This window comes from Oreochromis niloticus, linkage group LG8, assembly GCF_001858045.2.
Source record: "Oreochromis niloticus isolate F11D_XX linkage group LG8, O_niloticus_UMD_NMBU, whole genome shotgun sequence".
In the NCBI taxonomy this organism is placed as follows: Eukaryota; Metazoa; Chordata; class Actinopteri; order Cichliformes; family Cichlidae; genus Oreochromis; species Oreochromis niloticus.
In genome coordinates, this window is record NC_031973.2 from 14,928,765 (window position 1) to 14,946,555 (window position 17,791).

The 17,791-nt window shown below is 42.2% G+C and overlaps 1 protein-coding gene across 1 annotated transcript; it reads left to right on the forward strand.

Annotated features, from left to right (window-relative positions):
* The first annotated feature begins 5,170 nt into the window (after window positions 1-5,170).
* Window positions 5,171-17,639, forward strand: pde6c (phosphodiesterase 6C, cGMP-specific, cone, alpha prime). Its single transcript, XM_003441936.5, has 22 exons — window positions 5,171-7,016; window positions 7,597-7,749; window positions 8,578-8,667; window positions 8,795-8,935; window positions 9,030-9,104; window positions 9,212-9,276; window positions 10,128-10,194; window positions 10,423-10,470; window positions 10,565-10,714; window positions 11,010-11,153; window positions 11,490-11,555; window positions 11,678-11,833; window positions 12,338-12,445; window positions 12,542-12,651; window positions 12,735-12,822; window positions 12,911-13,011; window positions 13,126-13,233; window positions 13,402-13,465; window positions 13,825-13,899; window positions 14,026-14,109; window positions 15,220-15,373; window positions 15,455-17,639. Exons 1-22 carry the CDS (start codon window positions 6,549-6,551, stop codon window positions 15,514-15,516), a joined length of 2,577 nt encoding a protein of 858 aa, XP_003441984.1. The 5' UTR covers window positions 5,171-6,548; the 3' UTR covers window positions 15,517-17,639.
* The last annotated feature ends 152 nt before the right edge of the window (window positions 17,640-17,791 follow it).

Consider the following 17,791-nt stretch of genomic DNA (forward strand, 5'->3'; position numbering starts at 1 on the left):
TTTAATAGATAAAAAATGTTCATAAATGATAATCCGCTGTCAGTGCATACTGTCATGTCATGAAGAAGAAGATCAAAAAGATTTGTTATGGTAGCATAAACTGCACATAAACACATCTCCTTATGTTTGCTAGTATGCATGTGTCAAGAGATGTATTCTAAGACACTTCTTCAGCTTCGAATCAGAGAGGAGAAACACACACTGCAGTTAGTTTACTTGCAAGCAAGGGCAGTCACAGCACCCGCACAGAAGTGAGGGCTCTGAGACTCGTGCCGTGCCACTGCCCTGGTCTTTATTTATACATCATTGGGTGCGTGTGTGTGTGTGTGTGTATGTGTGTGTGGGGTCAGAGTGTGACCCCATAAAGACTTCCCTAAACCTGCTTGTCTGGAAGTCCAACAGTTCATCTAAACAAAATGCACTTAGAGCAGGCATGTCCAAAGTCCGGCCCGCGGGCCAATTGCGGCCCGCGGTCCAGTTTTAATTGGCCCGCAAGTAATTTTATAAATTGAATAGAATATGGCCCGCACTCCAACTTTTGCTTGAGTGTATTGCACTTCTTAGTTTTAACACCAGGGGGAGCTGCTGTTGATCAAGGCAGTTGCTCCACCAAAAAGGACAATCACAGAAGAAATTTACTCTCAAGTTACTAAACATGGCAGAACCAAAGAAGCGAAAGATAAAAAGTGAATGCAGAAAATTTCAGACAAGGTGGGAGAGTGAATATTTCTTCAAAGAATTCATGGGGAAGTGTATCTGTTTGATCTGCGCTGAAACTGTGGCAGTTATGAAAGAGTATAATTTACGACGTCATTATGAAACCAAACATCAGGCCTATGCATCCTACACTGGTGCTGAGCAAGAGCAGAAATTAAAGCAAATGCTAGCTCTCCTGCGGGGTCAGCAACAGTATTTTTTTTTCGTGCTCAAATTGTCCAGGAAAGGGCTCCAATAGCAGCTATGAGGTCGCCCAACTCATCGCAAGACACGGCAAGCCTTTTTCAGATGGAGACCTCATAAAACACTGCCTCGTTAAAGTCACCGAAATAATGCGCCTGGAAAAAGTGCAGGACTTCAACAACGTCAGACTCGTCAGCCAACATTAAACTGCAACTGTGTGATAAAGCTGTGCTTTTGATTTTTACTCCATCGCATGTGATGAGAGCACCGATGCCACAGACGCCGCACAGCTGCTAATTTCTTTGCGGGGAGTGGACGAGAGCACGAGCACTTTAGGTGAGTAAAAATATCTTCCACAGTACCCGTGTGTTAATGTGCAGGTACACATGCTTCAAATATCAATAATGCGCATCAATTCTGTCACTACCCTGCTTTTGCGCACCGCTTTCTTATATGCGTTTTTCTTGTTAACACACAGAGTAAACACCGCTGTGCACAGCGCACGCACACGCAAGTCAGCTGATCTCATCTGATGCAGATTTGCTCCTTGGTCAAGTGACATTTGTCCGGATTTTTGCCACGATCAGCACCGCAGCTGGATGGCCCGATTTACATACCCAGCGCAGCTGATACTCACCAGAATAATTGACTAAAATTATATGCACTCCTGTTATTAAGTCCAGTTCAGTCTGTTAATGTTGATAACCGTTTCAAACGAACGTTAATAGGTGTGTTGCTAAGCCTAATAACTTAAATAACAAACTTGAAATGTACCCGTCCCATTTTCCCCTTTATTGTTTTTTCTCTGTGCTGTAAATATTCCCTCTAAGAAGAAATCTGAGGCTGCTGTTCTGAGAATGAGCTACCAAAGCTTTTTCTGAATAAATCAATAAAGATCCATTTATGGAAAGCTGTGATGAAGGCAGTTTTGTCTTTAATTATATTCAACAATATAACACATTTGACCACTTTTAAATGATTTTTAATACAGTAAAGTTAAGGTTATATACCTAATTTCTAGTAAGTGGCCCAGCCCCTCCTATATTTTTATGTATGTGGCCCTCAGCGAAAAAAGTTTGGACACCCCTGACTTAGAGTAAAACAGACATAGATACATTTATCCTATCATAAAACAATAAAAGAAGGTATGCCCCTTTCCCACGCTCCCAAGATGTGGGTGTGGGTGTAAAAGCCAGAGCACTCTGAAGAGGAGTGAACGCACCCCCCTCTTCATGCTACACAGACCTCCTAGGATCTGACATTCTTTCAATATGCCATCAACTATATACTTCTAAACACAAATGATTACATGCAGCATTCTACCATAAGTAAACTTATATTATTAAAAGATTATACTGACCACTAAGTATAATTTCCCTTAACAGCATGGATCATGTAAAAGTAACAAACCATCACCTGAGTAGTGTGTGCTTATTAATCAAAGGTGCAGAAATCTTACAAAAAAAGGAAATAAAAGGAAGGATAATGAATAAAATGAGGGAATTTTTTTAAAAAAATGTAAATGTTGGTCAGTGTTATCAAAGGTTCAGCTACTGAACTACTACTGAATGAATGGAATTGTAAAGAGATCAAAATAATTGGTCCTTTTGTCCATAGTGTCTCCTGAAAAGTACTCAAAACACACAAAATATAATAAAATGGTTTTTTTATATTTTTAGAAAACACATATGAACACACAACCAAGAAAATACCCATCTGATAACTTTTCATTTAGAAAAATAGCTGATTTTCTGTCTGCCTATCCTTCCTCCTCCACACACTAGAAGCCAGCGTGTCTGTGAAGGTTCTCAGTCATCCAGGTCATCGTAGTCAAAGGAGTTTGCAAAGAAAAGCGTCTGGACTTCTTTGAGTTGCTTGAAGACGTTTCACCTCTCATCCGAGAAGCTTCTTCAGTTCTAAGGTCAAATGGCCGAGAGTCCCAGATTTAAACCCAGTGGGAGTATCCCCCCAAAGAGGGACAAAGGACCCCCTGGTGATCCTCTAATCACATGCGACAAGGTGTGAAAGCGGGTGTGGGACCTAATCAGCCAGGGTTTCGGGTGAGCTCATTGTGAAACCTGGCCCCACCCTATCATGTGATTTCCTGAGGTCAGATGGCCCAGGATGTGAGTGGGCGTTAAGGCGTCTGGGGAGGGAACTCAAAACTGGATCATAGATGGCAGACAGTTGGTGTCGTAAACCACCGCCTCTGTTCAAAGATGGTCGCTCACAGTGGACATAGATGGCCTCTTTCACTCCTCTTTCAAACCATCTGTCCTCTCTGTCCAATATGTGAACATTGGCATCCTCGAAAGAGTGACCTTTATCCTTAAGATGCAGGTGGATTGCTGAGTCTTGTCCTGTGGAGGTGGCTCTTCTATGTTGTGCCATGCGCTTGTGAAGTGGCTGTTTGGTCTCTCCAATGTAGAGGTCTGGGCATTCCTCACTGCACTGTACAGCATACACCACGTTGTTCAGTCTGTGTTTTGGAGTTTTGTCTTTCGGGTGAACCAGTTTGTGTCTGAGTGTGTTGCTGGGTCTGAAGTACACTGGGATGTCATGCTTGGAGAAAACTCTCCTGAGTTTCTCTGATACACCGGCTACATAGGGGATGACAACGTTGTTGCGTCTGTCTTTCTTATCCTCCCTCGCTGGTGTCTGATCTTCTTTTCTGTGCCTCTTTGCTGACTTTATGAACGCCCAGTTAGGATAACCACATGTTTTCAGTGCTTCCTTTACATGTGTGTGTTCCTTCTTTTTCCCTTCAGGCTTAGAGGGAACAAGTTCTGCCCGGTGGTGTAGGGTCCTAATTACTCCAAGTTTGTGTTCCAGAGGGTGATGGGAGTCAAAGAGGAGGTACTGGTCCGTGTGTGTGGGCTTCCGGTAAACTTCAATGTTGAGGTTGCCATTCTCTTCAATGTGCACAGCGCAGTCCAGGAAAGGCAAACAGTTATCCTTAGTGTCTTCCCTGGTCATTTGGTCCCTGGTCATTCCCCGGCCATTTGACCTTAGAACTGAAGAAGCTTCTCGGATGAGAGGTGAAACGTCTTCAAGCAACTCAAAGAAGTCCAGACGCTTTTCTTTGCAAACTCCTTTGACTAGAAGCCAGCCACCTCCTCCCGCTGTGAAATTGACTAGTCTAATTTATTTCCACAAACCCTGCTAAATCCGCACGCCTGCACACACACCTTTTGTAGTTCTCACTTTTGATAGGCTTGTCTCCTTAATCCTTACAGCAGAAACAAAAATAAATAAATAAGTAGAAAAAGAATGGGACACTCCTTTTCTCAAAGGCCTGCCAGCAGCTAACCAGACAGTGGCGTTCGGTTAATAATAGCCAGCCATGGTTGTTTTGTACCCATCCAAGTCCAGCTAATTGGCCAATTTCCAGTTCCAGCACTGATGCCTCCACAAAGGTTTCATTAGAGCGCAGGTAGGCTGCCCACACACTGTGAGCTTTAAATAGACGATTATGGCCAGGGACACAATCGCTGCCAGAGACTGACGCTATTTAAGTAAACTACTTCCTCCACTCTAGCAGGAACCACAATAACACAACAGTGACAAACCTAAAGCAAGGTTGGCTCGCTAGGAAAGCCCTCGATTTAATTCATAACTACAGTTAACAGTGACAGCACATTAGCCTGTAGCAGGGATTCCCAAAGTGTGGGCCGGGGCCCCCTGGTGGACTGCAGTAACAACATAAATTTAGTTCAAAACTACTTACTCAGAATGCACCGTTACATATTTACATAAATGTATTTATTTATATAAAAAGTGAATTAAAACCGGTAATAGGAGATGTTTAGTTTTTGATAGTACTCGTTACTCTGACCTAGATTTATTGGAGTTTGTGTCCCAGTGGTAGGTGGGTCATGCATTGGCCTTAACACTTTGCTTTGACTGTTGTAGTATAGCTGGGCAGATCTATTTAAATATTGATGGTATCAATACTGATGCAGGTATTGGTATTAGAGTGATACTAGCCCAATAGTATCAATTAATATAATAGGATACCAGTTTCTATCCTATTATTTCAGTATGTAGGCCACTGAATTGTTTTAAATTAATTAATTTGGTTTGGAAATTACAATAAAATACCTCAAACACTCACTATGAAAAATGACCCAAAGTGCTTAAGAGACAAAACCAAAAAACTCCCAAACCAAAAAAAAAACAGTTTCAAAATATAATAAGCACTGAAAGCTGTGTTTTGTTGTGTTAACTAATTGTTGTGGAAAGTAAAAATCACATTGATTATATGGTCATTTAAAATGTGTTCAAAATTTGCAAGCTGCTGCTGATTTATGTCATAAATCATAACACACCTACATAAGCTGCCTTTTGAAGTTAAAGGTTTTACTATCGGTACTGATATCGGCATTACTGGCTCTGCATTTGCTTGGTATTGCATTGACAAAATTACTACTGGGTAGCACTAGCCAGTAATTTATAGCCAACAGTCTGTGTTGTTTATGCTGATTGAATAATATTTTCAAGGTAAAACATCATTTTGTCTTGTATTTTGATTAGAGTGAAGATTTAAGATTGAGTGGGCCCCATGAGAGTTTGTGGTTTTTGAGTGGGCCACAGCACTCTTGATTTGGGAATGGCTTGCCTGTAGGTTGGTAGAGGAAGTGACAGAGTACTGCTGTGTATCTCGTAGAAAGCTACTTTCAGCTGCTCGTTGTCACACGGGGTCACCACAGCATGCAGCTCCGCATGTTTTGTTTTGGCAGAGTTGGACGCCGGATGCCCTTCCTGACACAACCCCACAGGGGATTTGTGTCTCAGGCTGGAATCAAACCAGCAACCTTTCACCTGTTTGCTGAATGTGTAAACAACTAGACAATGGATCCACACTGATGTGACTGAAATGAATATTAGGGCAAAAAATCCCACTTATTTTGGGGGCAAATTTTTAGTTGGGGTGCTGGCCAGCTACTTAATCCCCCTACAGCTGCAGGGATGCAAGTATCACCCAATTTCATGGCAGCCATTTTTAACCGAATCAGGTAAATACAGGTAACAGCATCTTACTAAGACGTTAATGAAGCTTCTGTCCCATTAAACCGCAGGGGCTAAATTAGCATTATTGGTAACACCTGTGTTGCTATTTCCTGTCCTAAAGGTAACTAAGGCCTGTGGACTTGAGTTTCTTGCCAAAATGCCTGACACCCTGTTTCTTCAGTGACAGCTCCCTTTTGTTATTCTTTACCTCTCCACCATGCCCAGCCTGACATCTGACCTGACAACAGTGTCTTTCTCCTCCCTCCACCTTCACATAGCAAGGATTGCCCGATATAAAATGATCTGCGCTGGGATTTGCGGCCTAAGGACGCTTAAAGCAGGAGGTTTAATGTCATGACGTCACGTTAATTAGCGCCACTCTGATCCTTTCAGCCTCTTAGCCGCACTCTGCCCTGTTCTGTCTGTCGGTTGCCACGAGATGCGTTACTCCCTTTGGGGACCGTGGAGAAGGATGCACGGAGGCTCAAACGGACACTATTGATCCATCCACCCCTGCAGGCCCCAGCACAGCTCCTACCCTCCAACTTGGCACTTTTTTCCCTGCAGGTGATGCTTTTTTAAAAGAAACAAAAAGAAAAAAGGGGGGGACTCTGGCATAAAAAAAAAAGAAAGAAAAAATGGCAGATAAGGATAGTGTGGAAAAATATCTGGAAAACAACCCGCAGTTCGCAAAAGAGTACTTCGATAAGAAGCTGCGCGCTGAAGCTCTCACCGCCGCCTTTTCGGCCAACGTGGACATCAAAGACACCGCTTCCTTCAAGGATGTTAACGCCGTGCAAGAAGCCGCCATCATTTTCGAGCTCGTCAAGGAGCTGCAGAAGCCGGGGAACATGGAGCAGTCCCTCCACAAAGTGCTGCAGAGAGTGGCCCTCATCATACAGGCTGACAGGCTCAGTTACTACGCGTGTCGAGGCAGAAACGGAACACTTGAGCTCGCCACCAGCCTCTTTGACGTGACTCCGACCTCCAAGTATGAGGTTAACCTGGTCGATCCGCAGACCGAAATCGTGTTTCCTCTGGAGATCGGTGTTGTCGGTTTCACCGCCACCTCCAAAAAACCGCACAATGTTCCTGATGTGTCAAAGGTGAGGAGTTGTGAAGTTTTGTGATAAAATAAATAAATAAATGAAACAAACTCAAAGCAAAAGTAATAATCTAGGTTAAAAATAAATAAATAATAATAAAAATAAATAAATAAAATATTTCTTTCTTTCTTTTTTTAATAAAGGCTTTCATGCAGAAATCAGCTACTATAAAAAAGAGGCAATATCATAGTTTGTTTCCTACATTTATATTCATCTTCCCTGTATTATTTATATTTAATAAGGGTCCTGCTATAGTAAATACTGAAATAAGCTAATAACAGAGAGGTAACATATATTTTTCACATCGTGCCATGTATTTTCTAAACCAGGTACATATCAGAATTATTTGTCATGTGTCTGCATCAACTGCAAAAATGTGCCTGCAGCATTGATCGTCTTCATCTTCTAACTGAAGACATTTACTAATTATATAAAAAAATGTAATTTAGTTGTTTGTTTGAAAATTAAAGGTTTTGGTAGTTGATGAACATATGAAAATTTCATGGCCTTTGTAGTTTCAAATAAATAGTTTGGTTTAATAAGACGTGCTGTAAGTTATTTGCTTTTTCTCTCCACTCAGAATCCAAAGTTCTCCGACTTTGTGGACAAACAGACTGGATACAAGACCAAATGCATGATGACCTTCCCTCTGATGGCTGAAAAAGAGTGCCTTGGAGTCATCATGGCGCTAAACAAAATAGGAGCAGAGCATTTCACTCCAGAAGATGAGGCGGTAAGGATACAAGCTTAAGTGTGTATATATATACATATATATGGGTTTATCCCTAATGGCTTTCAGCGTGTGGCATTACATAATGATATTAGAGTGTCATCAAACGATTATTACGCCCTCTTTGTCTTAACGTCTAAACTGCATCTTATTTGGCAGTAATTGTGTTAAACACATGCGTAGTTGCTCTTCTTTTACTTTCAAAACCCTGCGCTGAAGCCATTTGAACTGTGCGGCTAAATAAAGGTTATTGGCGTAATTACATCTTACCAGTGGGGTGCAAAACACTCCAATTATGTCAGTGGGAGCCAATCAGACCTGAGTGACTCGGTGCGATTGCTTTCGAGCACTGACGTTTAAGTAAGGCATAAAGATTTAAGTATGATTCTGTTATCTCTGTAGTCTGCATCAGAGACCATTCACTGCTGCCGCTGAAGCCATACGCTCACAATGAGGTACAATTACTGAAAGATTAAACTGGGTCAGAAGGAAATTGTGTTTTTTTTACAGACTCTTGGGAGTCTGGCGATAGTGTCTGGTAACACTGATGATTTTCAGAAGGAGAGAATTGGTTGATGATGTGCAGGGCAAAGCCTTTAACTCCTAAGATGAAAATCTTGCACCTTACAAACGTAATTTCCAGCATTTAAGAAAAAAAAAACCACACGCACTTAGGATCAAAGTGAAATGAGATTTCACCTGCTTTCTATCATATCATTCCTACACAGCTACCGTTATACGCCAAATCGTGTTGCGACGTTGCGCTGCAGCAGTAAAGGTTCTCATGTGTCACAGCTTTGAACCTGCTGTCTAATCTGATTTGGTCCTTAGCTCTTCCACAAGTACATGAACTTTGCTCAAGTCGTCGCCCTGCAGCACTACACAGCCTACATGTGGAATGTGGAATCCAGGAGAAGTCAGGTAAACCCAACTGTGCCGTGTGTTCAGTCTAAAATCACTGATGATTCTGTCTCCTTTAAAATCTGTATTTAAAGAAAAAACAAAAATAAGCATTTCTCCCACATGCTTTCCTGCATTCTGACTTTAGGTGCTGCTCTGGTCAGCCAGTAAAGTGTTTGAGGAGTTGACAGACATTGAGAGACAGTTCCACAAAGCACTGTACACCGTAAGGACCTATCTACAGTGTGAAAGATACTCAGTGGGTCTGTTGGACATGACCAAAGAGAAGGTTGGTTTTGCAGAATTGATTCAGTTATGCAGTTAGGTAGCTGCACACATAAATAACCCGATGCAGTCATTTCCTGGGTTTTATTTTCCTCCAGGAATTTTATGATGAATGGCCGGTGAAACTTGGAGATGTGGAACCTTATAAAGGACCCAAAACACCAGACGGCAGGGTAAGACGTTCATTTATATCTTCATTAAATCGGCTCTCTTTTTCCATGTGGCATTTTTACCTAATTATATTTTTTTGCAAAGATCATCAGGTTTGCTTTTTGTACAGGAAATCAACTTTTACAAGATCATTGACTACCTCCTGGAAGGCAAAGAAGAAATCAAAGTCATACCGTGAGCAACACCGGCTACATACAGATGCACTCAAACATTTCATTCCAATATACAACATAAAAGCCAAAGTGCACTTCCCAAAAACGCTGACTTTAAGTAAGTAATTTTCTGCTCTTTATCACTTCTTCTCCTTCCCACCTGTCAGCTCTGGCATCACTACATTACCCAAAATGAATAAAAAAATAAAGTCACCAACGAGGAGCCTATAGAGAGTTTATAGAGCTCGTCTTGGCACAGCAGTGCGTTAGGATCATGATATTCATTTGTAATTTAATTAGTAATTTAACAACAAGTCAAACTACTAATTAAATTGAGTACAATTACTTTAATAAACAATTTGATTACATGTGAATTTTCCTGGTAATTGTGTTACATAAGTGCAAACTACAACTTTAAATCGACTGGAATCTGGTCAGATAAAACTTACTTGATTCAGTTTACCGCAAGAATGAATTATTTTAAGAAATAAACATTTTATTTTTATATTTCAGTTGCATTTTACTCAAAATTATTACCTCATGTTTATGGGGGCAAATAATCTTTTTCAAGTATGTGTCCTTGACTTGAAATTGAGAACATTATAAATTTTTCAAAATAAAAGTCCTAGCTAGTCCATGTACAAAATGGTCAAAATTGCAGGTAGTCAGTACATTTTAAAATACATGAAGCAGTCATGCTTGTCCACAACATTAATCTTCTATTTAGATCAGAAGTAATTGGGGGGGGGGGTCTGATGAATGTTATTTGAAGACTAACAAGGTGTATATGAGTAAGTGTTCTTTGAAAGAGTCCCCACTGTTTAATATGCTTCTCACTCAAATTCACCTTGCTGTGTGTGCTCCTTTTTGCAGTGGTCCCCCAGCCGATCACTGGGCTTTGGCTAGCGGCCTACCAACCTATGTGGCAGAGAATGGCTTTGTAAGTACACTTTCTTTTTAGCTGAATTACCAAAACTGGCAAAGAATGAAAGTAACTTGTGTACCCATCAACAACTGATGAAGTCTGATTAAACACCAATTGTGCATATAACTGGTGCATTTATGTGGAATACAATCTGCAAACTTTAAAGACCACATGCAACAATCAAAGATAGATTGATAAAAACTGTTGATACATGTGAAAATATTTCTTTGTGACTGCTTGCAGATTTGCAACATGATGAATGTGGCTGCAGATGACTACTTCACTTTCCAGGTGTGGGACTTTTTCCTCTCTTTGTGCTTGGATGGTTAACGCACATTAACGCAAACAACATAAAACGTATAAAACGCATTGCCGTATCTTTCAGAAAGAGGCTGTGGATGAGACGGGTTTTGTCATCAAAAACGTCCTGTCGCTGCCCATCGTCAACAAGAAGGAAGAAATCGTGGGCATCGCCACGTTCTTCAACAGGAAAGACGGCAAACCGTTCGATGAACATGACGAACAGATCACTGAGGTTGGCGTCCTCTCTCGCCCTCGTTTTATGCCCCGTGACCCTCGCACACAATGTCATGTTGTTGTTTGTGTGTAAAACTTTAACGCTCCTTCTCTGTAGCAGAAAACTGCATGAATTTGCATGTTGGCTGTATTACTACGCTTATATTACATGAGGGAAAGTGTCCAGACATATCTGCAGCATGTAATGAGGTTTTTACAGGAGTTTGATGTAAATCAGGGTTATGCGGGGGTCACAGCTCAGTAGATCCTGCTTCTTTTTTCTCATGCTTTCTTGATCTCATTGTTTGCACTAGGCCCTGACACAGTTCCTCGGCTGGTCAGTGCTGAACTGTGACACCTATGACAAGCTGAACCGTATGGAGTGGAGGAAGGATATCGCCCAGGAGATGCTCATGTACCAGACCAGATGTACCACGGATGAGCTGCAGTCCATTCTGGTTAGCGTCACCTTGCCTTTTTCTTTCCCGAAACTTACCACTGACCTCTCAGCATTTGTTCGAGAAGCAATTTAAGCAGGAATTTAAAGTAGTCAAAGGGTAATGCACTGTGAAAAGCTTATGGAGTAGCAGTCCTACATTACCAGCTATTAGAGGACTGATAGGAGGTCTAATGGATGATATATCCACTTGGCAAGAGAAGATTTGACAAGAGTTTACAAGGGTACTTCTGGGAGTAGTTGTCTGAAATCTCTGAAAGTATAGCGTAATGACAATGTGACGCATGGATGCAATGTAAATGTCAGCTGAAATGATTGTTCTCTCGTTTACAACCAGAACACCAAGGAGAAGTTTGATGCCGAGCCTGAAGACTGTGACCAGAAAGAGATGTACAAACTGTTGGTGAGCTGCTCATCAGTCAATCATTTCATTTAGTTTGAACCAAAATAAAGCTGGTCCACGAGAAAGACACTGTAAGTATTTCAGAGAATAATCCACGGATGTCCTTCTGTGTTCCTGTTCAGAGAGCAAACATCCCACCGGCAGACAACGTCAACGGCGAGAGTCTGTACCTGTTCTCCTTCAGCGACTTCCCCGTGACAGAGTTCGACCTCATCAAAGCCGGCATTCGCATGTTCTTCGAACTCGGAGTCGTCGAGAAGTTTAAAGTTCCCGCAGAAGTGAGTCGTATAATCAGACGCTTGCTTTGATAAACCTGTTCAAACGAGACGCGCTCGAACTGCTCTCTCCGTTCTTTTATCATTTCTTGACGTGGCGTTCTTGTCCTTAAATGCTCCCGAAGCAAAGTTCTGATGCAAACATAAAGATGATCATCATGTTCCAAATCCTTTGGAACTTAAAACTGCTGCTATTTTATTAACAAGGAGAGAAGAGACGAGCCTTGGGGACACAGAATGTTCGTGGCATCATCTGTGAATCTCTTTTGGCAACAGGCAAGCTGCCATGGCTCTGTTTCACTGGGAACAAAGAAGTGGATGCGATCCTTAATTAGACTGTCGAAGCGTGCCATGCTGTACTGCAGTTACAAATATGAGTGATTTTCTGTAGTGTAGCTGTAGGGCAAGAGTGGCTTTCCTTAGGCGTGGAAAGAAAGTGCACCAGCTATACAATTTCCTCTCCTTTTTGCTTTGTTTTTAAATCCGAACCCTCCCTTCCCCCCTCAGACGCTGACCAGGTGGATGTACACCGTGAGGAAGGGTTATCGTGCCATTACCTACCACAACTGGAGGCACGGTTTCAACGTAGGCCACACTATGTTCTGCCTGCTGCAGGTAAGGCCTGCACAACATCCAGTTCTTGCTACATAGATTAAGCATGAGCCTTTTAAACTTTTCTAAGCTCTTATTTGACTCTTTCTTCTACTACAGACAGGAAAACTGAGGAAATACTACACTGATCTCGATGCCTTTGCCATGGTGGCTGCTGCTTTCTGCCATGATATCGACCACAGAGGAACCAACAACCTCTACCAGACAAAGCAAGTCAAACCGACTCTTTTATGAACGTGTTTGGCAATATATGGACCCGTGTCTAAACAGTGTCTTTTTTTCCCCCCTGTAGGAGTGCATCTCCTCTGGCCAGACTTCATGGCTCCTCCATCATGGAGAGACACCATTTGGAGTACAGCAAGACTCTAATGGGGGAGGAGGTACGGCATTTTCTTCTTGTCCAGTAATTTCAGTTGTGATATTTAAAAAGGAAAAACACAAGCGTTTGATCACTATGATCTCCCGCAGAGCTTGAACATCTTCTGCAACCTCCAGAAGCGTCAGTTTGAGAATGTGCAGCACTTGTTCGACGTCTGCATCATCGCCACAGATCTGGCGCTTTACTTCAAGTAGGTTTGCTGCCACAGTTAATGCGAGACGTAAAAGAACGGCTAGTCGAAGACGTGCTCGCAAAAGCTGTAAAAAAGCAGCCCAGTTTATGTGACCTGTTACTCTTCACACAGAAAGAGAACCATGTTCCAGAACATCGTGAATGCCACGGAGCCAATGACAGACGAAAAAGAGGCCACGGCTTATGTTTCCAACAACCCCATCAGGAAGGAAATCGTCATGTATGTAAAGTGATTTAACGTGCTGAGAAACGTCTGTCCAGTTGACTTTAGAAACTATGTTTGAGGAGATTTCTGAGACAGCAGGCCACGGCAAATCATCAGCGTGTTGCATGTCCTGTTTTCTTTTTTCTTTGTCCCTCTGACTGTGTGTCTGTCTCACACCTTCAGGGCCATGATGATGACAGGTTGTGACTTGTCAGCCATCACCAAGCCCTGGGAGGTACAGAGCAAGGTGGGTGACCTTTACAGCGCTGACATGGCCTGATTTCAAAATATCAAGTGAAGTTCACAAGAAAATAAAAACTCACACTAGTACGGGAAGAAATAAGCTATTTGTGTTATTCTGTTTGATATCAGTAAAAAAAGGTCCATATTTATAGCTGCTAGAAGACATCCTGACCTGGTCCGGTGAAATCCCATGTGTAGTTTGAAGAGTACTGAAAATAACTCTGATAATGCTGGAGAATGGACTGAAGGAGTAAAATACATCTGCCTTATTTCCGCGGCGCTCATGCTGTACTTCCGCCACTGCGTGCCTTTTATTTCCCTGCATCATGCTTTGTTCTGTTTGTCGCCCTGTTTTGTCTGCAGGTGGCTCTGATGGTGGCTGCTGAGTTCTGGGAACAGGGCGATTTGGAGAGAACTGTTTTGGACCAGCAACCAATTGTAAGAGCCGCACCCCCTCCTGTGGCTTTCTTCTTGTCCGTTCATGTTTTTTGGGGGTTTTTTAGCATTGCAGAGCAACTGTTTGACCCTCTTTCAGCTGAAAACTCTTCTTCTTGTCTCTCTCAGCCCATGATGGACAGAAACTGTGCCGAACAGCTCCCCAAGATGCAGTGTGGTTTCATCGACTTTGTGTGCTCATTTGTGTACAAGGTGAAAACTTTTTTTTTTTTTACACTGTGCTGTCCTGCCAAAAGATGACTAGTGGAGGCTGGTAGTGAAACAGACAAGAAAGGAAGGTCTGTGTTGCAATAGTTTATCTGTATTTTTAAACAAGCGCCAACACTACTGCAACTGTGTAATCCTACTGTGAGGGGCTTTTAAGAAAGGCAGAGCCAAACAAAAATAACTTAGCACAGTCGTTAACCTTACTCGGAGCCTTTACAGTGTTTCCAAGGCAATAATATTTATTTTCAAGCCCTCCTGAACAGCTCAATGAAAAGCCGGGTGTAAGTGTTCCCATATTTCATAAATAATAATTAGAACAGAGAAGACTCTGTGGTGATGAAGCTGAACATTCGATACAACAAAACGTCACTGCACAGCGCAGGAGCAAAAACATTCGTGGTGACTGCAAACTGGCAATTTCACACGCGGAGTCATTATTAGCTTTACAGAAAGCAGCGCAGCTGCATCAACCATCTTAGGTTGTGTAACAGGATGTATTGAGATTACCTGTTGAGCCCAGTTGAGCCCAGAAGGAAGGTCAGCTACACGACAGGTGAACAAATTTAAAGAAACTACAGGACCTTTGACCCCTCCCCTCCCCGTACAGTGAGTTGCTTTGTTACTCGGTGGGGCCACCATGCTGGTGTGGTTCGGCTCTGTTTGTCCCCTGAGAGAAGAGACACAGGCATGTTCTGAGTGATCACCTTTGGGATTTTCCTAATCATGGCACAAAGAAACAAAGGACTCCGTCTGCACCTGATCAGTAAATTTATAGCAGGCGTCCTTCAGATACCCAGCATGCTCTCTGGTTCTGACTTTAAGCCCAGCAATTTCTTTCTCGGTTCAAGTTTGGGCATCAGTTCTACATCACTGGAAAGCGTGTATAAGAAATTTGTGTTGCTGTTAATTTGTCACCAGATGGTATTTACACTAGAATAAACACATAGGCTAGATCCATGAATCTGCTGTCCTTGCAGGCCGGTGCTGTGAGAGGCAGAACATATTAGTGCAAGAGGGAGAAAAAACTGCATTCTTCCAGTTATTATATAACATAAGTAACACATACTTACATTTCATTTCTTTTTCTTTTTCCAGGAATTCGCAAGGTTCCACAAAGAGATCCAGCCCATGTTTGACGGCCTGAACAATAACAGGGCACACTGGAACGAGCTGGCTGAGGTATACAACGCCAAGATGAAGGCCATTGAGGATGAGAAGAAGAGACTAGAAGAAGAGGAAGCCAAGAAAGGTAAGAATATCTTTGTGCGATCATTAATCTGTTGGCTTGACAGAAGAGTTCATTTTTCTTTTTTCTTCTTTGTATATTTAGCTGGTGGTGGTGGTGGTGGCGGCAGCGAAGGAGGGAAATCAAAGACGTGCACCATCTGTTAAGTTCCACCAGTGCTTGGATCTGAACTGATACAGTCTGTTTAGGACTAATCTAGACAACACTAGTCTTTCCTGGTCCGAAAGCTCATCTCATCGAAGCTTTTTCCTCGGTGTGGTCTCGCCTACACCGGTATAGTTCTGGTTATTCGCTGTTCGCATTCATGTAGTCCGGTCCAGCCCTGTATGGTCTAGTCTGGTTCTGTGTAGCCTGCCAGGTCTGGTCTGCACTGCAGTCTGGAATAGACCCACCTAACCTTTTCTTCAAGGAGGGAAGAGTCAGAGACTTCACCGCGAAGTAAAGCTGGAAGAGAAGCTGTCCGACTTTGAAAGCACGACACGTTTGAATCTTCGTCCTTCCTGCTGAACAATGTTGTGGACATTTTTAATGACAAATCATACCGTCGCAAAAGTTCTGTAGTATTAACCAAAAATATTTCTGACATGTTTTAAAAGTGTGGCTGAATAATCTTAAATATTCAGGAAGGAAAAACTAATTATGCATAGTTCAGATAGTGTGCAGCGTGTGGGGAGTACACATGCCAAAGCATGTACAGTGCTGCAGTAGACAATTCAGAGAGCGCTCCTGTTGGCAGTCAGTTAACACGCAGTATATTTTAATACTGTAGGTTGCACAACGCACTTAGCTGCTGCTATTTTGACAGTGGCAGACCTGATAAAGGGAGGGAGGGAGGGCAGGCTGGGACACGTAACGTCACGGCTACGGACCTGAGGAAAGGGGCTAAAGGAAATGTGTGAAATTAATTCCTTCACATAGGAAAGCTGCAATCTGAGGGATCTGTTAATGCTTTAGTGGCAATACCAAAAGCAAGGACTGATGTCTCTTACCTCAAAAGGCACTAAGAAGCTGTGTGAAGGTGTATGTATTTTAATATGCAACTCTATCTATATATACTTATATTTTTTTGGGATTCTTTGAGTATTTTGTACTTGGACTGTCTTGGAAGGAGGATGGAGGGGAGCTTTGAAAGAGGACAAATTTGCACTAGAATCACATCCAGACGTCGAGTCTGTGTTTTGAACTTGCGAACCTTTATCGTCAGCTTTGATGAATTCCTCTGAGCTGTGCTGAACTGGGAAAAGACACAGTTTGACTACACGGGTATTAAGATCGAACTTACAATTTCTTATCGATTCCATTTAAAAGTCTTTTTAAATGTGAATGATTTCACATGTTTATAGTTTATGGCATAGGAATTGTAAAATGTAAATTGTATAAACTTATTGAAGGTTGTAAAGGCAACTTTTGCTTCTTGTAAGCGGGTGAGCGTTGCAGTAGATCTACCTCTTCTGTAAGAGGATTTGATTGCCAGCCAGTGTTTGCGATCCACACAGCTTTAAATAACCGTCTTACTGAGGAGGTAAAAAAAAAAAAGGCTTATCATATGTATGTGCAGAGACTTGTGTTTGTGAAGATGCAGCTAGAGCATCATTGATTGTACGGTGGTACAGGCCAAAGTCCTCTGCTTCTTTCTTCATTGATGCAACCGTGAGACAAATAAGGCAATAACTGCTCAACTCAGTGTAAATCTATGCCACCCACGTAAACCCAAATTGAACCGATCTGGTCAGAAAACATCAGAGTTTACAGTGCAAGCAGAGTGCACTTTCTTGTTAGCGCTGCGGCTGTGGCTTTCACCTTCCTATTACGCAATGTCTCCTCTAATCAATGGGGCATCAATCAGAGCCACTTGATCCTATCAGAAGGGCTTTGGAAGTACCTGGAAACTACCTTGTCTGCTGCTTGAGGTGAAGCGAGGAGCCGTTGTAATCCCTGGATCCAAAACTGTGCAAAACAAACAAACATTTACAGAATGTGAGAGATATGTTTCAGTGATTTCATAATCTTATCTTGCTGCACACATTTTATATGAAATCTTACACCATCAGTTCTGTCTCCAGTTATATATAAAAAAAAAAAAAACAGCCCTTTGGCTTTTCCTTTGGATCCTTTGTGTGACACAAAAAAAGCACTATATACTTTCTACTTAATCCATCAACTGTCATTCAGACATTAGAAGTCTATCATTTGATGTATGAAATGACCTCTGTATGAGTCATGAGATGTAATATGTGTAAGCAAATAAAGGATATTATGGATGCAAAAGAGTAAAGAGCATCGCTTTTTCAGGCTTGAAAACAGGACAGCACGTGCAGAGGCAACGCTTTCTCTCTTCTTAGTAAGTTGAGTTATGCACATTAAAGTTAAACACAGGCAGAGAGCGAACCTGAGATCCTCTGGGCTTAGCTGCGACAGTGC